The sequence below is a fragment of the Microtus pennsylvanicus genome, chromosome 7, assembly GCF_037038515.1.
Source record: "Microtus pennsylvanicus isolate mMicPen1 chromosome 7, mMicPen1.hap1, whole genome shotgun sequence".
NCBI lineage: Eukaryota > Metazoa > Chordata > Mammalia > Rodentia > Cricetidae > Microtus > Microtus pennsylvanicus.
The window spans coordinates 32,822,449-32,847,029 of NC_134585.1; the positions used below are offsets into that span (position 1 = coordinate 32,822,449).

The window sequence follows — 24,581 nt, forward strand, 5'->3', positions numbered from 1 at the left end:
CTCTATTTTTGTATACCTTTCTTTACTTCTTTCTCCATGGCTTGCTGGGTGGCTGGCCCCTGATGTCCTCCTCTCCTTGTTCTCTCGTTGCTCCTTGTTCTCTCTCCTCCCAGATTTTCTCCTATTTATCCTCTCTGCCAGCTAGCCCTGTCTATCCTTTCTCCTGCCTCACTATTGGCCATTCAGCTCTTTGTTAGGACCATCAGGTGTTTTAGACAGACACAGTAACACAGCTTCACAGTTAATCAAATGCAGCATAAACAAAAGTCACACACCTGAAATTAATATTTCCCAACACATTTTTTCTAATGAGATTCTTCTCATTAGAAAGCTGCCTAGAACTTTCTTCTGAGTAAGGGGATCTTCACCATTGTAGGCTATTGACAGACTCTATTTTTCTTCTTTAAGACAGGGTCTTGTGTAGCCCAGCTGGCCTGAGACTTGTTGTATAACCAAGAAATGACTTTTGAATTTAGATCCTTTGACTTCCACCACTTGAGGCTAGGATCACAGGTATACCTGTGGTTTATGTGGTGTTGGGAATCAAGCCAGGCCCTCATGCGCGCTAGGCAAGCACTCCACCTACTGAACTAGGTAGCACGCAAGGGCATTCTTTTTTAAGCCTGGTTTGTTTGTGTGACCTCTGCACCAGTCTTTGTTTTCTTGTTTTCCTTAAATTTCTTCATTTTAAATCTGTGGACTTGCAGTTTCCTGTTCCCTCCCATTTTAGATATTCACAAATAGACACAGGTTTGTATCTATATTTACATGCTTATTTTTTATATGCTCCTTAGAGGAAAGGTGTACCTAGGTATATGGATAATCCTTTTTTTCTTTTTTATTTATTTATTATGTATACAATATTATGTCTGTGTGTATGCCCGCATGCCAGAAGAGGGCACCAGTCCTCATTACAGATGGTTGTGAGCCACCATGTGGTTGCTGGGAATTGAACTCAGGACCTTTAGAAGAGCAGGCAATGCTCTTAACCACTGAGCCATCTCTCCAGCCCATGGATAATCCTTTTATTCACATTTTAAAAAACAGCTTGGCCACTGAGGGCCCTCTTAGGCTGTTTTCTGTGTCTCTTTAATATCTGCCCAGGTATCCTCGAAAGTATCTGCCTACTCATCCTGTTTTTAGTTTCCAGGGTGTCCCACTACCAGACGGTGTGGACTTGGGTATACTTTTGAAGAATCCTAGCTCTTCTGTAGGAATTAATCTGGCAGATCAGAATCTGGGTGCCTGTGAGACTTAGCGATGGGCACCAGTGTTGTTTCCCCGAGGGGTCCTTGACAGCTTCTGTTTAGCCGCCCACATTAGATAAGGTTATACTCACCCTGAAGGCTTTTTCTGCATCCGTGAGCCCCAGCTCCTGGAAGAGCTGCCAGGCCCACTGAGGTTTTACTGAGAAATCGGGCAACCTGGAATGTGTGACGTAGAGGACTCAAAGCCAGGTGAGACATGAGACTTTGCCATCTTGTTTTCTTCTTCTCCACGGGTGGCAAGCTGCAAGTGACCAGCTGCCAACTGAACTCAGTTTGTATGCTTCTGTGCAGAGAAGTTTCTCTTGCCTTCTTGGATGCTGTTTCAAAATCATTCTCCCCCAGCTCGCACCCCTAAGAACATTTGTATACAGAGAGGAGTTGAATGTTCCAGGAATTGACCTAGTCCTCAGCCAGATGTCTAGGCTTCCCTTCCCCTTTGTCGTCTTCCAGCTGGAGTGGATTAAGCTGGAGAACTTCAGATTCGTGTGTAAGAGTTCGTGTTTTTGTTGACACCTCATAGTTTGACTTTTATCTCAGGATTTTCCTCTTTAAGCCTACAGCTAGACCTAAAATCTTCTGTTTTTCTCTTCAGAGAGTGTGTGTGTATGTGTGTGTGTGTGTGCGCACGCGTGCTCGCAAGCATGTGAGTGTGTGTGTTCCTGTGGGTATAAGCAGACATATTTGCATTGTTGTTGAGATTAGAGGTCAGTGTCAATTATCTTAGTCATTTGTTCTCCATCTTATTTCTTATTTATTTTTAATGGTGTGTATGTGTGAGTGCTGATATGTGCGTGTGGGTATGTGCACACGAATGCAGTGCCTGTGGAGACCAGAAGAGGCCATTGGATCCTTTAGAGCTGGAGTTACAGCCAGTTCTGAACCACCTAACTTGGTTCCAGGAACTGAACTTGGGTTCTCTAGAGGAACGGTCTGTGCTTGTAGCTGCCGAGCCATCTTTCTAGCCTCCACCTTATTACTTGAGACTGGGTTTCTCATGGAACCTCTAGCTCATCACTTGGGCTAGATTGGCCAGTGAGCTCCAGGGATCTGCCTGTAAAATTTAGAAAAGTTCACTAATCTTGTAAGTTTCCTCATACAAGCCTGTTGTCAGCCATGCATGCCGAAGTACATTTGCTATCTCACTCCCAGGGGAGCATCTCATACGAGATGGTCTGATGCAGAGTTGGAGAAGGTAAACCCAAGCAGTGCAGAACATTCAAAGAATGTGGCTGTGCATTAGGGAATCTGTAACTTTAACCAGCTTATCAGAGGGGCTCACGCTGAGTGTCATGAAACGTGTGGTAGCTTGAACCTCTCACAGATAGTTCACTCTTCATTCTAAGCCATAGAGAAGATCAAAGAGCAGACCTGGGCTTTTTGTCTGTACATGGTAGTGACACTTTTTTGTTTTTTTTAAAAGATTTATTTATTATGTAAACAGTGTTCTGTTTGCCTGTATGCCTACAGGCCAGATGAGGGCACCAAGTCTCATTATAGAGGGTTATGAGCCACCATGTGGTTGTGGGGAATTGAACTTGGACCTCTAGAAGATCAGTCAGTGCTCTTAACCTATGAGCCATCTCTCCAGCCCCCAGGTAGTGACACTTAAGACTTAATATCAGACCATACATTGCTCTTTATCTGTCTACTTGACACCCATAATAAAGTTGCCATTTTCAACGTTTAGATGCAATTAGCTGTGTCTGGTGTATAGTGTTAGTGGGTTTTTGTTAAGTTCATGCCGTTCATCTCATGTTTTAGTGGACATTATTTCCTTGACGACGGGTCATCTTACGTAATTTTTTAGCAGGGTACTGGAGAGCAAAGGGATGTTATTAACCGCCGTCCTGGGATGCCAGTTGTAAACTGGAACTATTCTGTGATGACCAGTGTTAATTGTCAACTTGATAAGATTCCAGAGTCCTCCAGGAAGTGGACCTCTAGGTATCCCTGTGGAGGATCCATTTTGATGGTGTTAACTGGGGTAGGAAGAGCCATCCACTGTGGGCGGCGCCGCCCCCTGGCTGGGGTATCGGATAGAGTATGTAAGCGGAGGAAAGGAGCTGAGCAGCAGCATGCTTTCACTGTCCCCTGCTTCCTCTTTAAATTGCTTTTGTTAGAGGGTTTTGTGGGTTTATTTTTATTTATTTTTTATCGCAGCAGCAGGAAAAGAGTTAAACTAAGTTGGTCTTGAGACATGGAGCCACTGTTGTGATAAATCATTGCTGTGACTCTCAGGCCCTTGGGAATAGTTTGAGAAAACAATGTGAAAGAGTTTAAAACATAGGGCCAGGAAAGCCTCTGAATGCTGTTAGCAGAGCTTATGGTGGGATTATGGGTCCATTATTGTGGGCTCTCAGAAGACAAAAAAGCTGGGAAAAATGAAGATAGTTGAGGCTTGGTTCATGCAGCTTCAGAGAATAAGGACTCTTACCGGGAAGCAGGAGGGGCTGTTTGTGTGTGTGAGCACGTACGTGTGCCTGTGCGTTTGTGTTTAATCAAGAATTTGACTACATTCTGCATGTGTCCCGAAGGGTTGAGTTTGAGGAATTAATTTGTTTGGACAAGGGAGTGCCAAGACATGACAGTTTTGTTAATTGTTCCAGAGATCAGCATCGCTGAAGAGAAGCCTCACTGCACTGGGTCAGTAAGGGTTCTGAGCGCAAAACTCCAGCCAGCACAGGTTCCAACTTGTGAACATGTAAACTCATTTGAATGGAAAACACCTTAACTGAGAGTGTGGCCAGGGCAGGAGAGGGTGTCTCTGCTCCTTGAAAGCACATGCCTGAGAGCGTATTTCCCATGGGCGGAGCATGGAAGCTGATGCAGCTGTGGTCAGTGTGCCCAGGCTACCTTGAGCATCATACAGTCTTCTCAAGGGAAATGACCTTTGCTCCCTGGGCCCTATCAGGGCCCAGGGATCAAAGTAGCTTGACTTTCCTTCTTTGAAAGTAGGATTAAAAGTCAGTTCTCAGTGAGAATGCAAGAGACCCTCTGTCTCCTACCTTAAGGACAGTGTCTTTCTGTATGTGAATTGTGCCTCTGCTCCTGCTGTTGCTGCTGTCACCGCCACCACCGCTGCTGCTGCTGTAACATCTGTGGTCTCCAGAAGCTACTCTGCTAAACTGTAATGGAGTAATTGAACAATGGCTGTAATTGAAATTACTGTGATAATGGCTCAGGTCTTGGGGAAAATTTACTTGCAGGACATTAGTGGTTTATTGGCACAGTGCACCGTGATTTGTAAGGTGCTTTTCTTGACATTCCTTTTCTCTCTTTTCTGCTTGGTTAGTTCTCCCACTCTTCTAGCATTTACTCAGAGTGTGCTCAGTGCTAGGACGCTAGGTCTTTGTGGTGGAGTGCTAAACAAGATAGGTGAGACCCTCATTGTCACAGGGCTTGCTTGTGGAGATGTGAAGGGGAGGACCTTACACGGTAACAGTAGAGGAGCTAAAGAGACAGCGTTGTTCTTTTAGGTAGAAATGGGTCCTGACAGTAAAGCGAGCTATGTGGTGGAGAATGAGGTAGGAGAAAGGGATATTTGGAAGCAGGGATAGTCAGAAACCCTCTGAGAAGGTAGGCCTGTGTTGGAAGGCTGGTGAAATGGGGAGGAGGGATTGAGGAGGCAGAATAGCAGGTAGGACTGAGCACACTCTGCATTGAAAGGGCAAGCAGCGGGGGAAGCCTTAGGGTTTCCCAGTCCAGGGTTCTCAGAGTCCATCTTCATCTTCTGAGTTCTCAGTACCATCGAGTATCTAATATCAACCCCATGTCAATGGTCACTTTTGCTCTTGATGCAACCATGTCTAGAATATTCTTCCCCTGGCCCTATCTTCCACAGCCTTACCTGTTTGCCAGGTTCTGCCTTAAAAGTCTCAGCATTCCCATGATGCCTGGCCCTGCCTGTGTGACACCTGTACCCTCTGACAATGAGAGCCGACCTGTGGACCCTGTGTAGAAACTTGTCACTCTCTAATGAGATTCCCCCAGGGTTGGTGCAGGGCACCTCTTTGCTCTCTTTCTTCTTGTGTTCTAAGTGGCCTCGACTTTCATGATCGTTACTTTCCTGTGATTGTTTTCTTCTGACACACTGGTAAGTGTGATAGATCTCCTAGACAGGACATCTGGATCCTTCAATGAAAGGTTACTGGTTTGTATGTTGCCTTTAAAATCAATCATCCAATCTCTCTATTCTTTCTCTATGTTTCTCTGTGTGTTAGTGCATTTGAGCTACTATGCGCATATGGAGCTCAGCAGACAACCTTAGGGGTGAGTTCTCACCTTCAGCCTTGTTTGAGGATCTTTTGTTTGCTGTTTGGTAAGCCAGGCTAGCTAGCCTGTGAGCGTCTGGGGATTTGCCTCTTTCAGCCTCACACCTCTCCATAGACGTGCTGGCTTTATTTTTTATATCTGAACTCATATCCTCATTACATATATGGTAAGTACTTTATCCACGGAGCCATCTTCCCAGCCCCGTGGTATATACTTTTAAAATTAAGCTCCCTCTGTGTGTATTGTTTTAAATTATGTGTAGCGTGTGTGTCTGCATGTAGGTATGTATGGGCATGAGTCTATCCAGATGCCAGCAGAGGCCACAGGCATTGGATCTGGAGCTGTAGTTACAAATGTGAGTTGCCTAATCTGGGTGTTGTGAACTTGGATCCTCTGGAACAGCTCTTACCACTGAGAGTTGTATCTCTAGTACCAAGATATAAATATTTTGGACATAGAATCTACTATGTAGCTTGTCTTTGTCTATCATTCTCCCAAGGTTATTGGTATTACAGGCATGTACCAGTACACTTACTTAGATGTCCTCTGACTATTTAGAACAGTGTGTTTACTGTCTTCTAGTGATTATCGAGATGAGTCCTGTAGTCATTGTATATGACCTGTTTTCCCTTTAGAATGCTTTGTTCCTTTAGTGCTGGGGATCAGACCAGGAGTGTTGTTCATGCTAAACAATTGTGCTCTGCCACAGAGCTACATCCCTAGCTCTAGAAACTTCTAAAGCTTATTGTTATTTATGCTCGCTCTTTCTGTACTGAAACCTAGTATAATGAGTAAAAGTGACCAGAGTGGACATCCCTGCTTTGTTCCTAGGAGGTCTGATGTGAATTAATTTCAGATCTTTTGAAAGCTAAGGTGTCTTTTATTCTTTGAGGAACTGCCTCCCATGGATCTAGGAAATTCCTAGTGTGTCGAAAGTGCATGAAAAAGAAATCATCAGTGAATGCTGGGTTATGTCGTGCTGTTTAATTGACTTCTGGTATCCAGTCAGCCATGCATTCACTGTTAGCTGAGCCTAGATGTGTGTGTGTGTGCGTGTGTGTGTGTGTGTGTGTGTGTGTGAAGATAGTTACAAAGAACTCATTTTTTGTTTTAGTAGTAGTACTGTATAGAGTAATTGGGAAGAACTAGTACAATGAAATTTGCATCTTTGTTTCAGCATATTTTTCTGTATCGCGGCCTGCATGAGAGACATGAGACTAGGAAGTTGCATTTGGCTCTGTTTTTGTGTGTTTGGAGCATTTTCTTAAGCTTTTTTAGGTTTTATGTGGATACATGCATGGTCTTGCCCCACATTGGAACACCACTTGTAGGTGGCCTTTTCTGTCCCACCAGGCAGTTCCCAAATAACCATACAGATACTATTATATTAATTATAAATGCTTGCCTGATAGCTTAGGCTTGTTACTAACTCATAAACTTAAATTAACCCATGTTTCTTAACCTAAGCTCTACCACGTGGAAGTACCTTTTTTTTTAACAGGACGTATTCATCTCCGGCTTCCCCTGTGTCTATTGGTGAGTCGCCCTCAGTCTTTCCAGCCTTCTCTTAGTCTGGCTTTCCCGCCTAACCTTTCCGGTCAGCTATTGGCCAATCATCTCTTTATTAACAATGTAAGCAACATATCTTCGCAGTGTGCAAAAGGATTATTCCACAGCAACATACTTGTTAGGTTTTATCTATTGTGTGTGTGTGCTAGTGTAAACAATACCATCTTTTTTAAAAGTCTGGTTGTTCATTGTTGCTATACTAGAAAGCGGTTGCCCCAGTTGGCTGCACAGCCCCTCTAAGTCTGTAGAGGTCATTTATATGTTCACCTATATCCAGCAGCCTTGTTCAAACGGTGTATTAGTTCCGAGAGATCTTGCTGCTGTCTTGTTCTTTGGGATTTTCTACATAAACAGGCACCTGCAAAGAAAGCTTGTTTTCCTTTACAATCTGTAGCATTTCTTTTGTTTGTCTGTTTTGTTTTATTAGACTAGCGAGGACCTCTAGTATGGTGTTAAATGGTTCTGACCTCAGTGTGGATGTATGGTCAATTATAGGGCTTTTGTAGATGTGTTTTCTTTTTATTAAGTTAAGAAAATGTCCCTGTGTTCCTTGTAGAGTTCTGTTTCTTTTAAAAATTATATGTGTTTATTCTCCCCCTCTATCCCACCTTTCCTCCACTCCCTTCCCCTCCCTCCCTCTTTCCATCATTTCTGGTCACAGTTGGTGCTAGCTCATATTGGAAGACTCTATTCAGTTTCTTTGATCTGTTTTTCCGTCTGCTCTTTAGATTGGTTGGCCATTGGCTCTGCTGTCTACTGTCTGAAATCCATGGTTGACCCTCTGTAGTGAGTTTTCCATTTTGTCCCATTTTCTCTTTATTTCCTCTCTCCTTTGAGTCAGCTTCATCGCACTTGCCTGTATTCTTTAAACATGGTTTTGTTTAGTTTTGAAGCATATTTAGAGTAGCTGTTTGGAAGTCTTTGTCCATTAAGCCCAAAAGCTTGTAACCCTCCGAGAGCCTGTCTGTTGATTACTTCTGACTCCTCCACCCCCAGTTTAGTTCACATTTAATTTTATTTTTTTTCCACATTTCTTCATTTGGGGTGTGTGCACCTGCTATGGCATGCCTGCGAAGGTGAGAGAACACCTCCGTTTCCATCGTGCGAATCTCAGGAATTGAACTCAACGGTCAGGCTTGGCAGCAAGTGCTTGACCAGCAGAACTACCTTGCTGGCCCAGGTTACACTTCTTTTTTCCATCTAACAGTCTCATGAATGTTGTTGACTGCGCTATACATTGATGCAAACAGGGTTGTTATTTAACCCTTGAAGGTACTGGTTGTATTAGCTCAGTTGTTTAGGATCTGGATTGAATTAAACCTCTGCCCACTGTGTCTGGTGTCTCTGAATTTGGGCTTTTGTGTGCTTTTCTAGTTAAGCTTAAGACTTCCTGGAGGGGTTATGCCCACACTGGTGTCCACATAGTGTGGGCTTCAGCTCGATACTGGGTGAAGACAGTTGTTCAGTACTGTAAGACATTCTCAGCTTGTGGAGCCAAGTGAGCAGCTGTACTCTGGGCTGTTTTCCCATCTGTCCCAGCATGGATTCCCTCTGACTGCTGCTTTAGTTCTTCTCTGTGTGCACAGGTTCTATTGGCTGGGCGTGTGTGGGTAATTAACACTGGCTCTGGTCTCTACTGTGCAAGCTCATAGTCAACCTCCAGTCAACCTTAGGTTTGCAAAGAGCATCTTAAGCCTTGCAGGGCCAGGGCCATCTTCTTGGGACTCTGTTGAGTGTCTGACTGATCTGCCAGTCCATTGCACATTCCAAATGAAGCAGTAGCCTGGTGGGGCGGGGTGGGGGGCTAGTCTTTATCCAGCTCTGTAGATTGTTGAGTGCACTGGTAACACCCAGGGTCGATGAGCCCTTTGTGGGATTAGGGACTTGGGTTTCCAAAGCCTGCCCCACCCTTTGCTGACGTTCTGACTGGATAGAACTGGGGAGGGCCAGGGGCAGCTCCTGGCAAGAAAGTGAGACTTTGTACTGTTCTTTAGAATCCAAATCCAGGCCTTTTTTTTTTTTTAATGAATAAACACTTGTCAGTCTGTTGACTGTCTCTGGTTTATTTCCAGAGTTACTGAAATGGCTGTTTTTGACTCTTAACTAGCTCTGCAGTCACTTTCTTGGGGAGAGGATTTGTGAGCCTCTTCATGCCTTTATGCCAGAAGCCAGGCACCCCAGTCTTATCAGGTGCTGTGATATGCAGTCCTCCTGGTGGGGGCCATCACCCCCAGGATTGATTCCTCAAGCTCTGGAAAACCTGCACGTGAAACTAGGGCTCAGTGGTGATTTCGCCACACTGCCTCTCGTAAATGAAAATGGTCGTTAGGCTTGTAAATAAGGACTTAATTTTAAAACAAGCCCTGAAGAGGGGCTGGAGTGTGGACCTCACCTCTGCCAAGTTGGCCAGCGCCTGTCTTGTTTATGCATCAAAGTTGACAGTTGGGTCCCTTGGACTGGGAACGGCATTATTTTCTCTTCAGTTTAGTTGGCTGGCAGCCATTTCCTAAAAGAGTCTCCTAATCGAATTTTTCCAGGTTGGAAAGCTGTTTAGGCTTTGCTGTGCTCGAGGTTGTCTGGAATCTAGGCGGGATGTATTCTTAACTCTGAAAGGAAATTATTCATGGCTGACATATTAGAGGAGACTAAATTGAGAACATTGGGTTATTACAGAACATTAGCTAACTGACTTTTGGTGCTACTTCAGAAAGACTGCCAATTAGATCTTGGAGATAGGAATAATTGTCCAGCTGTAGCCCACTGGATGATTAATGTCTGGGGAAAAGCGCCTTGTTCTCTTCCACCTTAGTGGGGAAGCACACATAAACACCAGGAGGACTGGCCACTCTTGCTCAATAGGATGCAGATGCATGGGGATTTTAAAGTGCCAGCGAGGGGAAGCTACATCAGCTGTGGCATTTTGTCTTTCATTTTTCTGGACTAGTGGCTCTCAAAATGTAATCTAGTAGGAACCAGGATCTCTGCCATGTTCAGGAGGCTCGTGTGTATGAGATTATTTCATAACAATACTGGGAGACTCATGAATATATTCAAAATTATTTCATAATAGCATTGAGAGATGGTTTGCTTATTACACTATTGCTAAAAAGTAGCAGAAGTAGTTATGAGAATTTAGCTGTTTTCGGTTAAGCCAGACATGACTAAGAGCTAGTAAAACCTGCTATTCTTTTCATTATTTTTTTTTGTTTTGTGTTATTGAAAAAGGATATCACTGTGTAGCTCAGGCTACTCTCAAACTCCTAATCCTTCTGTGTTAGCTTTCCATGTATGGGACTACAGGCTTGTATCATGCCCAGTTTTGCTGTTTTTTTTTTAATGTCATTACTTTTATAACATGTTATTTGTGCTAATATGGATAGAACTTAACATTATTTTAAATTCCTAATATAAATACTGGTGTAATTCACATTAAAGGTCTTTGAGGTTCACTAACTCTTTTGAGAACCAAAGAATGAACACTATAGGCTGAGGTGATAGCTCAGTGGGTAGAGTATTTGCTACATAACCATGAGGACATGAGTTCCCATTACCCTGAGAACCAATGCAGAGAGCTAGGTTTGGCAGAGCCAGTCTGTAAACCTGGGGAGGGTTCATGGGGGCTTGAGATCAATCAGCTAGTATAACCTAGCCACAGTGTTGAGCTCTACATTAGAGGAGAGACCCTGTTTTTATAAGCTGAAGAGTAGTAGAGGAAGGTACCCAGCGTTAATCTCTAGCCTCCACACAGACATAAAATTCACAGGTCAAAAATGTATAAGAATAAGGCCAGTTGTATATATATACTTATGTATTTTCTTTTTAAAGTAAAGAAAAAAAACCCAACAACTTATTTTGTGTGTGTATATATGCCACAGTGTGTGGAGGTCGGAGGACAACTTCTAGGGGGTTGGTTCTTTCCTCCATCATGTGGGTCTTGGCAGTTGAGCTCAGGCCATCAGGCTTGGTGGCAAGCTCACTGAGCTTGTTGCCATCCCTGTACCATCTTTAAAGTAAAATTGCTATCATACTGGGCACATTGCATAGCTTACTTTAAATCTTTACTGTGGCACATTGCTTCCTATGCCATGAATTTTCCTGGGTGCATGGTATTCTATTAATCGAACTATGATAATTAGTTCAGTTGTATAATATTTCTTTGACAAATTCTCAGTAATTTATTGATTGGTTTCTTTTCTTTCATTAGCACTGGGGATTGAACCTAGGACCTCATGCATGTGAAGTTAGTGCTTTAACCTCTGAGCTATGTCTTTCGACCTTGATCACTTTCTCATAGTTTAAAAAAGGTACAATGATCTGCCTGTGTTGGCATTGGGGTTAGTGAAGCAATGCGAAAGTGGGATTCTTGCTGTAGAGACAAGAGTGGACACGAGTATTTTCAGAAAGACCCGCCTGCATGGCTAGCCCTTGGCTGGTATCCAGAAACTCAGGTGAAGCTTTGGATGAGTGACCTCCTGTGCCCAAGCAATTTGTATAAGCTGTGTGGTTTAACCAGACATTGACTTTATTATTGTTGTTGTTATTATCATTTTTTTTGCCTCCCCACGCCCCAACAGCCTTGGGCATTAGGTCTCTAATGGACTTGTGACCCTTTGCTTGTGCTGTCTAAACTCATTGCTGGAGGTGTTAGGTGTGTCCTGTACAGTCACGCTGTAGCTCAGCTCTTGCAGGCTACACCTGGCTTCCTCTAGACTCAGCTCCTGATCATTTTTCTCTGTGCAATACAACTCTTTGCTGCCAGGCTGTGAGGCTCTCAAGACCTTTCTTTGCTCTCTGCCTAGCTACTTTGTATCTCAGGTACTATATCATCATGAGACCTAGCTCCTTTCCCTACTCAACTATGAGGGTCCATCAGCAGGAGTCCCCCAAACTACCCCTAGATTCCATGATCTGCAAGGAGAACTGGAGGTAGAATTTCAGGACATGAAGGCAGAAGGGTGAGGCTGGAAGGCAGTTGGCTGAACTAACGGTCGGATGCTGTTGTTAAAGTTACTTCCTTGGGGGAGATATAAATAATGTATACCTTCCTTCTAAGGGCCTAACAGACGGAGGTACAGGTCTAATCAAAGCACCTAAGGGAAGCAATGAGTGTATTAGGCTTCCTTACAGAACAGTGGGAAGGGGGTTATGGGCAAGAGCATGGGTGAGATTAAAGCAGCTGTACTGAGTGGTGGCTTCCCCATTGTGTAAATACAACACCCATCCTTCCCCACCCATTCTTCCTCTAGCCCTCTCTCCCCCAAGACCTTGTGAAATTAGGGCAGAATTGCATACTTCTGCAAGTAGTGACTGGATATTCAGGTGATAGTCTCATGACCGTCCCTGCCTCTTCTGTCTGTGAGGGAAAGCCAACAGTCAACAGGCCCAGCTGTGATGATCTTTTGGGATCAGGCCCAATCAATGGGTGAAAATGGTGACTGTTTGGCCAGGAGGATGGTCCTATTCTCTAGCTGTTTAGTGTGTATCGAGAATTCTAAGTAGTTTGGCCGTGTTGTAACAAGGAATGATCTCCGATAACGCTAGAGATTTAAGCTGGAGACCTTTAAGGGTTTGTGATGGCATCGTTGTGGAGAAGAAAGGTAGCAGAGCATCAAGGTCAGCAGATGGAGACGATTCCAGAGTCTAGGAAGACTGAAGAGGAGGAGTCAGAGAGGCAAATGGAAGAGGGCTGCTAGGTGAATGCTAGGTGTGTGGTGGTGGAGGAGGTTTATGGTAAATATGAGGGAGGAAACAGCCAGAGTGGACATGACCCGCAGACTGAGCTGGGCCATGTGAGGAAAGGAGGGAGGGGAAGAGGGAGAGCCAGGGGACCAAGAGGCCAAACGGTCAAAAAAGGACCAGAGTAGCCAAAATGGCTAGATTATAGGGAAGAGTTGCTTGGGGAAGGACAGCCCAGCCTAGTTCCTGGACTGGGACAGATTGGTGTGGTGGGTGGGGCATGCCAACCAGGAGGACTCAGTAATAGATATGAACTATAGTAACAAAAGCCATCTGATGGAAAGTCAGTCCCAAGAGAAGGAAGGCATGGGAAGCCTGCTTGTATATTGGCACACACCTGTAATTCTAACAGCTCATTCAGAAGCTAAGACAGGGGGATTGTGAGATCAAGGCCCGCCCTGACCACTTAGTGAATAGATGGCAGGCAGAAGATTGTTAGGAGAAGGTAGAAATCAGTGAGTTAGAAGAACATAAAAGAATAGCCGTACCTACCTAGGGCACGCAAGACAGTGCTGTGTGTCAGGGAGTGTGCTGGGTAGTCTTGTCAACTTGACACACCTGGGAGTTGAATGGCTTCCATTAGGTTGGCCCAGGGCACACGTCTGTGGTGCATTTCCTCGATTGCTGTAGATAGTGCCACCCTGAGGCAGATGGTCCTTGGTGGGAGAAGACAACAGGCTGAGCAAGAGCAGGGAACTCTCTGGTCTCTGCTCTAGTTCCCACTTCCATGTTCCTGCCTCAACTTCCCTGGACAAGGGACTGGAACCTGCAAGCCAGGTAAAACCCTTTTCTAGTTGCTTTTGGTGTTTTTCCACAGCAACAGAAAACAAACTAGGCGTGAATAGTTGTGTTTGGCTCTTTAGATTAAGATGGTTCTAATAGAGTGGTTCTCAACCTGTGGGTTGAGATCCCCTTTTGGGTGTCGCGTGTCAGATATCCTGCATATCAGGTATTTATGTTGTTATTATTATTATTTTTTGGGGGGGATTTTTCGAGACAGGGTTTCTCTGTAGCTTTTTGGTTCCTGTCCTGGAACTAGCTCTTGTAGACCAGGCTGGCCTCGAACTCAGAGAGATCCGCCTGCCTCTGCCTCCCGAGTGCTGGGATTAAAGGCGTGTACCACCACCGCCCGGCTTAGGTATTTATGTTATGATTCTTAACAGTAGCAAAATTACAGGTGTGAAGTCGCAACGAAATAGCTTTATGGTTGGGTGTCACTACAACATGAGCTGTATTAAAGGGTTGCAGCATTAGGAAGAGTGAGATCCACCATTCTAATGTAAAATGGAATACGCTGTCTTGGAGAATTCTTCATAGGAAAGTATGAGACATTATCTCTTGGGGATACAAAATGTGTTTTATTTTCCTTTAAGAATAAAACCCACCGCAATGCATGCCAGTATGTTTACATGCTAGTTTAGGAGAGATGTTTATAACTTTCTGCTATCTTTCACGCCACATTCTTCATGGTATTGATTCTGAAGAGCAAGACTTGACAATATTAAAAAATATTTTTTAATCTCTAATTTTATTCTCTATGTGTGTGGGTGTTTTGCCTGCATGTGTATCAGTATACCATGTGTGTGCAGTGCCTATGGAGGCCAGGAAAGGGCATTGGTTCCCCTAAGACTGGAGTTACAGATGATTGTGAACCGTTATGTGGGTGCTAGAAATTGAACCCATGATCTCTGTGCTCTTAACCACCGAGCCATCTCTCCAGCCCCACACCGTCAATGGTTTTCCTTCCCCCCCCTTTTTTTTTAAAAAAAAAATAAGTTAACTAAGTCCATTAAAACAAGTACATACCCTCCTAAGTTTTGCATCGGCCTCCCCCCATTTCACTATGATAATGGAATTTATAATGAAATTACAAAAAAGAACTTGCTCCTCCCCCAAGGAAAATGAGAAAATCTGTTTAGATTAAGAATGTATTTCTAAGGAAATGAGTCTTGTAGCTCTATACAGCAGCATTATTTCCTTCTTGGCCACTCACCAAACCTACACCAGGATGCTGTTCTGAATCACCCTGTTAATGATTGTGCTACCTGAGGGGTGGTGGAGAGAGATAGCAGTTGGGTTCCAGAGCTTTAGGGGCCCACCACACTCAGCTCCAAATAATCACATGGAGGCTCATTCTTACTTATAAATGCCCAACCTTAGCTTGACTTGTTTCTTGCCAGCTTTTCTTAAGTTATCTCACCTACCTTTTGCCTCTGGGCTTTTATCTTTCTCTATTTCTGTGTATGTTTCATTTCCTTCTTATTCCATGTCTGGCTGAGTTTCCAGGTAACTGGCCCCTGTGGTCCTTCTCTGTTTTTTCTCACTGTTCTCTCTCTAGTCTCTGTGCCCGCCAGCTCCACCTATTTCTCTCTTCTGCCTCATTATCAGTTGTTCAGCTCTTTATTAGACCAATTAGATGATTTAGACAGGCAAAGTAACACAGCTTCACAGAGTTAAGTAAATGCAGCATAAAAGAATGCAACACATCTTTGCATCATTAAATATTTCGCAGTATAAACTAATGTAACACAGCTTCAACTAATCCACAACAAATAAGGGTCTTGTTCTGAGAATATAAAGAAATCAGAAATGAGCTAACCTTATTGTTTAAGTTTGAAAGTATCTGAATTGTGTGCACTTATGAACTTCATCTTTCCTTGTGAGCATGGACAGGTCGTCAGAGTCCCTGCTTATGTGATATGCGTCCTACAGGGTTATTCTGCAGAACCCTTGGGAGGCACCCTTGAAACAGATGTGTGCCAGTTACTTTGAGAACACCTCTCTACACAATCCTGTGTTTTGTGGCTCTAAACATTTTAGTCAGTTTCTGTCTGTGGGTCCCTTAGATTGTGGGTAACTGGAAGGAGATAAAGAGGAAGCTTCTGGAGAGACCTCCATAAACTCTGGGCTTCTTGGGTCTGGAATCTGAGGACAGTCTTGGCCTCTTCCAAGAAGGTCAGTAGGTTCCAGGCCCTGCCCCTCTCCTACAGAATCAGTGTCTCTGGTTTTAACAGCCCTCCCAGCTGTCTTACCTGGAGGTTGAAGTTGAAGGAATGGAGACACCTGGCTTTATTTATGACCATTGTCTGTCTGTTCTATATAGCAATTGTCAATTTGAAATTGAACTTTTAAGGACAAAAGTCAGGACTTCCGAACCCCTGACAGCCTAGGCTTGGCCAGTCATTCCATGAGGAGGGCAAAAAGTAGAAACAAAAGTGTCGAAGAAGGATGACACCCAAGGTCATCTTCTGGATCCTGACTGGGCTTTAGGTTTAAATAGAGAAGGGTTTGACCTGGAGCTAGAGTTACACAGTTGTGGTCAAGATGCTCTAATTGCTGCAGATCTGGTCCTGCCCTGCGAGGTGGTCTCAAGTTGTTAGTACTGTTATTGCTTAAATCAGACCGATCTGGCTTTTGTAAGTTTACTCTTGCTCCAGGGCACGGTCTTGCTGTTTGGATAATGACCTGGCCTGTCTGTTCTGCCACGTGTGCTTTTCCTGGAATCCAAAGTAACCACAGGTCTAGGACAATTTTATCTTTGTGCCTTCAGTCTGGAAGAGAAAGGAGATAGTTTAGGCATCACTGGTTTTAAGATAGACCTTCCTTAAGTGATTGGCACACCTAGGTGGCGTTAAGGCTGGATTCTGACCAAAGGAGACAGACCCACAGTGATAATAGAGGTGTTAGGTTTTCATCTTGCTCCTATTGAACTGTGGACCTGCAAAAGCAGCTCCCAAGGGCCTGTTAAATACTTATTTATTCTCTCCACTTGCGTTGTTTGGGTTCTGCTTACAGTGTGTTTTGGCTCTTCAAATTGCCTTTGGAATCCCAGGTTCCTTTATTCTTTCTTCTCCCTCCTCTTTTCCTTCTTTCTCCTTCCTTCCTCTCTTCATTCTCCCTATGCTCCCTCCCCTTCTCTTAGCATATTTTAGAGCTTTGTAAATGGGAAATTGCCTCCAGTTTCTTCAAGTCTTAGCTTTCAGTTTTAAGTTGGTTAAAAACAATCAATGCTAATCTTTTTAAATAAAGCTTTGAAAAGTATAAATAATACTTTTCAAAGATATTGGGTTTCTGAAAAGTCTACAAGCTCTAGAATGGTGTTACTGAGTTGTGTGTGTGTGTGTTTCCTTTTTCTCTGTGAAGGACAAGAGGGATTGTTAGGAAGCAAACCCAGGACAAGCCCCACCCTGTACCTGTAGCTCCTCCCAGCACTTCTCACCCCGCCCCCTTCCTTAATTCCTCTCTTTTGGGGGCGGGCCTTCCACTTCCCTTCCCCCAGTCTGATCTCTGTATAACCCAGGCGCCTCACTTGGTAGGTTGCTCCTCTTTGCTCTCCCTCCCCATCCACTGTGATCTTATGGTTTAGTGTGCCGGCCATGCTCAGCCTGGACTCTTTCCCCTGCCTGCTTTCTCCCTATTTTTACAACAAAAATCTCTATACTTTACAAGTAGCCATGTCCTTCTCCATTTATTTCCACCTTTTTTACATTCGGGAACAAAGCAAGTTAGTCAACATTTTTTTTTTCAACCAGAATTTTAGTTTGATAAAATTTAACTTCTTAAAAAAAAAATAAAACAAAACAAAAAAAAAGCCCTCCAAACAGTGGAAACAAGTGTTGTTAACTCTAGCATTCACGAAATTCAGCAGTAAACCCCATATCTTATTAGAATGTCTTATATTCCTGTTCTATTTTTATGCATTCATAGTGTTGCCCGTTTACATCAGTTTTTTTTCCCTACAGTGAGTCCAAAAGTGTTATTTCGAATTATCAAATCACATGAAAATTGCCATTCTCACAAAAGGATCGAACACCAACCATGTCGTGTTTCGGGAGTTTTATACTTCGATTCCGTCTCTAATGGAAACAAAAACAGCAGATTCGCTGCCCATGGGAATAGATAACCCCCCAGTTCCTGCCATGGCCCCCTGCAGAAAGCAAATGATTGAAAACAAAGCAAATACAGGAATTTTGCGACAGATGCTGAAAATGGGGGGTTGTATAAACACATGAGTCTTTTGGAGGAGTTTTTTGTGTATATTAAAGTTTGAACTCAATTCCTGGGAAATATAAATAGGAAAAATTCTAAGACTGTTCTAGAAACTTCTTGAAAGCTCCAGGCTGTGATGTGGGGAACTCATTAATATGGACGGGTGGATTCAGACGAAGGTTTTGTGAGCACTAGGGTGAGGGAGGTCAGGAACTCTAGTGTGACTTTACCTCATGGACCCAGCAGGCCCTCTCTCCACTGCTGTTCCAGAAGCACAAGTATGGTGTCCTTGCCCCCCGCCCCCAGAACCCACAGTCTCTTCGACATTTTCTGACACTGACTCTGATACTGTTTTAGTTTTGTCCCCTTTAATCCCATTAAGGAGCCATCCAGGATTGTGCTATATGCACTCTGTCATTTTAGTCTTGGGTGTTTCTACAGCCTTTGTCTTGGATGACCTTCACATCATGAAGTACACGCTGTGTGTTTCATACAGTCTCTGTTTTGTAGAGTCGGCTGTTTCCTTCAGATTAGATTGAGATTACATGGTCTTGGCAGGAACACCGAATAATGAGCCCTGTGTGTTCTTGGTGCATCTCTGCAGGAGGTGCTAGGCTTGGTCCTGTTATTGCTGATGTGAACTTTGGCCACTCCCTTTCCATAAGGGATGTCTGCCAAGTTTCCCCACTCTAAAATTAGCATTTGTTCTTGGGTAAAATAAGTACTTGGTGAGGAGATACTTTGAGATGATGTAAGTATCTCATTCCTTACCAGATGTGCATCTGATAGTTAAGCTTCCATGTTTGTTTCTTGCCTGAATCAGTGATTGCTGTGGTGGTTGCAGACTAGGAACTCTCAGCTGTTGGTAATTCCTCCTACCGTCAGTAACTGACATTCTCCTGTAAGATACTCTGCCCCCTCATCGGAGAGGTTCTACTCTCTTGTTAGTATGGACTCACTGATTCTGGTTTTATTCAATGTGTTATAATCTATTACCATCAGTGGTTTAGTTTTGTTCTGTAAATTGCCCCACTGTAGCTAGTGAAGAGGCTATGTATTCTAGCTTTGTGTCCTTCTGACAATGTCTTGTCATTCAAAATATTTTCTTTTTAATTTATTACTGTGTGGGCAGTGTGGAGGCCAGCTTGCCTGAAGACATATTTGTGGAGTTGATTCTTTCCTTCTACCACTAAATGGACTTGAACTTAGGTCTCTGGGCTTGAGCAGCAAGCAACTGCCTTTATCCACTGAGCTATGCCTCCGGCTCCCTTTTTGTCTTTTAATATTATTCCTTTGAAGTTATTTTTCTCCAAGGAGTTCTAGTTCTTTTTAGTGGCAAATAGCATTCAAAAAACCAGTGTGTAGGCCCTGCCTGGGTCTCAAGGAGACAAATATTAGGCTTAGACTGCTGGTTTAGGTGCCGCTGGGTGGCTGATGTGCTTGCCCACAGTCTCCAGACTCAGGGGCCACCCTAGAATAGGATCTGATCTCAGGCCATACTCTCCATATTTTCTAGATGCTTTGGAAGGTGTTATTCTAGATAAATTTTAGAATACACACAAGCCTCCTTCCCTGGCTGTCATTTTGAAAAGTGTTCACTTGAGGTTGTTGTTAGCTTAGGGGAGAACTGTTGGACAGGACTGGGTCCTCCTGTTCAGGAGTAAGAGGTGATTTCTATCCTCCTGCCCCGCCAATTTACCTCAGTAGTTTTTGTTCATAAATCTTGTCTCCTGCGATAACCATTACAACGTGACTGATCATGGTTCTCTGTTTCTGAGCTGCGATCTTGCTGTTGCCAGGTTGTTGTTTTTTAGGTTCCTGGCCTCCAGTAAACCTTCTACTTCAGCCTTCTGAGAAGCTGGGACCTCAACTTTTTCTACTTTTGTATTTGTGAATGATATCTTAGCATTTTTTTCTTACGAATTTACACAAAAAAGTACCTATGCCACGAATGTATAGTTTGAAATTTCATTAAACCGCGTAATCTGCATCAGTAAATGGGACACAGAGGCACCGTGAACTTCCTTAAAAGCCTTTCCTGGTCACAGTACCTGCTGATTTCTGTCCTTCCTATAGTAGGCTTTTGTGTGTGTGCTGGGGGTGGGGGTGGGGATACATATGCTTGCATTGCTTTGCTTCTCAGTGTCAGGAAAGTAGGGCATTGTGCCAGCTAATTACCCTGCCACAGACTTCTTAAGAGTTATCTGTGTGTCCCTGAATGAGGGGCAGTGATCAGTGCTTTCACAGGTTTTTAGCACCAGCTTTACAGGGTGTGTGGGTGACGTTGACTCTTCTTCCTCTTCCTCCTTCTCTTCCTCCTTCTTCCTCCTCCTTTTTTTCCTCCTCTTTCCTCTTCTCTTCCTCATCCCCTTCCTCCTTTTCCTTTTCTTCCTCCTCCCCTTCCTCCCCCATTCCTCCTCCTCCTCTTCCTCCTCTTTCAGACAGGGCTTCACTGTGCAGCTCCGTAGAGTGATCACATTCTTCTAGTTCCTAAGTTAGTAGGGGCTCTGCTGTTCAACAAGTGAGGACCTGTTTTGATCTTTAGTTCTAGTGTGGTGAGCATTTTCTTGCAGAATATGGACTTTAATTATGTCTCTGTTCTTGCAGTTCTATTAGTTTATTTTTAGAAGTGTACTTCTTCAAACCTTGAAAACATTTGCAGAGATAATTTATTTTTTAGTTTAAGATTTTATTTTGCAAGTTTTATACATGAGTATTTTATTTATGTTATGCCATAAATAAAATGGAGTTTCCCCAAAACCAACTAGCAGACCGAGTCCTGTATATAGAAGCAAAGAGCCTTTCTTTTTCTTCTTCTTCTTCTTCTTCTTCTTCTTCTTCTTCTTCTTCTTCTTCTTCTTCTTCTTCTTCTTCTTCTTCTTCTTCTCCTTCTCCTTCTCCTTCTCCTTCTCCTTCTCCTCCTCCTCCTCCTCCTCCTCCTCCTCCTCCTCCTCCTCCTCCTCCTCCTCCTCCTCCTCCTCCTCCTCCTTCTCAACTTTTTTTGGTTCCTGTCCTGGAACTAGCTCTTGTAGACCAGGCTGGCCTTGAACTCACAGAGATCCGCCTGCCTCTGCCTCCTGAGGGCTGCTGGGATTAAAGGCGTGCGCCATCACTGCTGGGCCAGAGCCTTTATTCTTATACAAGTTTGCAAACTTGGACCCTCTGTGTGTCCAATGTGTTGGACTGACCCCAGCTCAGTTGGAGTTGGGTTTTTATAGTAGCAAAGGTGTGGGGGTGAGGGATTTCTAAGGTTCAGGATCCCTGACTGACATTTGTCTAGGGGTGTCCTAGTGAAAAGCGATGAATGTGTGCTAGCAGGTGATCCTATCTACAAGGGTTGAAATCTTAGGAATTTCCTTTGGATGGTCTGTTCCTGTAGTGCCAGCTTATGACACCTGGAACCCGGTGCTGCCTGCTATGGCAGCTGTGCGGCCTGGGCCCCATATGTGGCCAGGCTGCTCTGGGTCCCACAATGTATAATACTTTCACCCCTCCACCTCCTTCCTTCAATGGCTCCTTTGCCTACCCCAGCCCCGTCTCAAATTCATGTCCTCTGCTTCTGTAATGATTACTGCGACACATGTTGTATACATGTTTATATGTGTGGATTTTCAGCCTGCCGTGTCTGTTTTGTGTTGCTCATCTGTGTATTTACAGGGTTCTCTGTGGCCACAATGGCCAGTAGAGTCATGGTCCGAGGAAAGCAAGAAGGCAGTTTGGGTCATCATGACTCAGTAGCCAGTGCTGGTGCAGACTTTGAGAGTCTGACCTCAAGTAGTTTATTTTAAGCATATTTACCACACACATTTGGGAAGAAGCTTCCTGGTGATAATTAACTCAATCCTATTTGCACAGCAGAGCTGAAGACATGACTACATCGACACTCTCTGTAAAGAACAAGTGACATCTTTCATAAAGATGGTTTCTGTAGAACAACTAAAAGAACAAGCTCAAGATACAGCAGGGTGGGGGTGGGGAGAATAGCATATTACAGATTGACTGAGACAGACAAATTCAAGGGTCTAGGGGAGGATTTGGTATGGTCTGGCCACACAGAAAGGTCACCAGGCTGTTAACCAAATCTGCTCCCAATTTCTGGACTGAACACAGGCTATACAGCGATAGCCCTGTGTGTTTAGCATTCCTGGTTACCGTAGGCTTCTATGTGACCACAAGGATCTAAATGTATTCCTACTTGCCCTTACAGCTATTTGGGGTTGGATAACCTATCATGGTGTTCATCCCTGCAGAAAACTGGTTCTCCATCCCTCACCAGCCATTGACTGCCTATAGTTAGTTATCTAGGGGTGAGGGGCTTGCAAAATTTCCCTCATACATTGGCATTTTGACCAGTTGTGGATCTGTAATAGTTTTCCTTCTGCTGAAAAAAAAAAAAGCTTCTTTGATGAGGGAGAACTATACTCATCTGTGGGTAGAAGGATAAGCATTTAGAATGTGTTAGTACATTGGGTTAGTAAGCTGGCAGAAGTAGGTTCTCCAGGGTCATGCCTAGCCTACTGCCTTAGACTGTAGAAGTGTGTTGTTATTATTTTTTTAAAGAATAAACTAAAAGACAAATCATACTAATGATTTTTTTTGTCTTGCTTCTAGAAAAACTAATTGCTTATCAACGAGAATTTCTTGCTTTAAAAGAACGTCTTCGCATAGCTGAACATAGGATATCTCAGCGCTCTTCTGAGTTGAACACCATTGTCCAGCAGTTTCGCCGCGTAGGAGCAGAAACTAATGGAAGTAAGGCTGCACTGAATACGTTCTCAGGTACTTTAGAAGTAGTGTACATTCAAGGGGCTTTACAGAGTGTGTGACTGGAGAGTTCTGTGAACATGCCAGTCAGCATGTATTGCCCTTCTCAGAAAAAAAAAATCACACAAAATTTGCTCTTCTGGTGTATTATAAATGCGTTTTTATTAATTGCTGAATTTGATTACGATAGACACTGTTATGTCAGTTGTGTGCCTTTCATCAGTAATAGTGAAAAGACTGTATCTTGTGAAAGCATTCGTAAGGAGATTAAATTTTAACTTTTGGGCTGGCAAGATGGCTCAGTGGTTAAAGAAAGCTTGATGCCAAGCCTAACAGCCCCGGGTTCAATCCCCAGGTCCCACATAGTATACAGAATGAATCAGTTTCCCCCATTGTCCTCTGACTCCCCACCCCCTAAATAAATGTTTTAAAAATAAAAAAATATGGATTTTAACTTTTATTTCAGTATGCTTATGATATAGCCAGTGTTAGACCTTAGATGGCCTCTGAGGAAATCTATGAGCTGCTGGAGCAGTCCTTGCTCTTGCTTCTGTTTGATAATCAGGAAGAAACCTGGCTTATCATTGTGCATACTTGGGAAGTGTCTGGGCCTCTCCTGGGGTCTTCTGGTCAGTCAGAGGACCACTGCTTCTCTCTTGTGGTGCTTTTTGCCTCTGATTATCCATTTGTTTGGTGTTTATTTCAGTGCGCCAGGCCCCATTGCTCTTTCCAGGCTGGTATTTTAGATTCAGCTTCGTGTACTCCAAACAGAGCCAGGCAGGGATGCCTTTTATCTTGATATCAACACCTGACCTTGTTTTCAGAGTTTCGTGTTTCTCCCTCTCCTCCTGAGGGCACATGTGTATTTTGTCACTAAAGCGTTTTCGATTACAGAAGGCTCCAGTTCAATCAGCCAGAAGCCTGTGTCTAACAATTTCTATTAACAACATTTTTGTTTTCTTTTAGTCTTTCTTATACATTTTTTTCAAAATATTTTCTTGAAATTATACTCTTGAGCATTTTTACATTATCGTTTTTTGTTTGTTTAAGACAGTTCTCTGTAGCTCTGGTTGTCTTGGGACTTGCTATGTAGACCAGGCTGGTCTCGAACTCACAGAGATTTGCTTGCCTCTGCCTGTAGAGCACCGGGATAAAAGCTTCACACCACAATGTCTGACCTTCTTCAAAATGCTATCTACATTAAAATTTTATTTTACTGGGATAAGAGCTCCTCCATAGCACAGACTGACCTGAGACTGCAGTCCTGTTTCGGCCGCCCTAGTGCTCAGGATTAGAGCTGTGTACTCACCACCCTGGGTAAAACACTTTAATAGCGAATATGCTAATCATAACCACAGCAAATTAAGCATTTCCTTCTATAATTAGCAAATGAATGTTTTCCTGGGTCATTTTTCCTCCTCCAAATCACAGCTCTGTGAGAAACATTTCTGTGTATCAATTGGTTGTATTTCTGGCAGCCCCTGTGATCTTCATTAGATTATGTTTTGCTGACCGGTGATTTTCAGACATGTGGCACCATTCCTGGAACAAGACAGAAAGCAATTAAGTGTTTGTTGAAAATGCGTAAAAGCCAAAACCATCGAGAGGAAATGTCTGAGTCACAGGACGGGCTGTTTCAAGGCCTTTGATTCGCTGAATGTCTAGAGCAATGATTATACCATGACTGACATTTAAGCATCATTCAAGCTGTTTCTGGTCGCTAGGTAGGAATAGGATGTGATAACATGGATTTCTTTACACGTGAGATTCACCTTTCATTTCATTTCATGTATGATATTATGTATGTGAGTTTGGTATGGGTGTTTTTTTCCCCTGCATGTATGTCCGTTTACCATATGCGTGCCCAAGGAAGCCAGAGGAAGGTATCAAATCTCCCAGGACTAGGTGCTGGGACTCAGTCCTCTGGAAGACCTGCAGGCACTTTTGACTGCTGAGCCATCTCTCCAGCCCTCTTGTTATAAT

The 24,581-nt window shown here is 43.6% G+C and overlaps 1 protein-coding gene across 2 annotated transcripts in view; it reads left to right on the forward strand.

The window, feature by feature from the left end:
• Nucleotides 1–24,581, forward strand: part of Mgat4a (alpha-1,3-mannosyl-glycoprotein 4-beta-N-acetylglucosaminyltransferase A) — an 86,913-nt gene that overhangs the window by 17,650 nt on the left and 44,682 nt on the right. Inside the window, exon 3 of one of the 2 annotated variants that reach the window (XM_075980413.1) lies at nucleotides 22,446–22,586. In XM_075980413.1, the coding sequence (XP_075836528.1) occupies nucleotides 22,446–22,586 (141 nt within the window). Of the gene's footprint in view, nucleotides 1–22,445; nucleotides 22,614–24,581 lie in introns of both variants that reach the window. The other variant, XM_075980412.1, reaches the window with a different exon arrangement.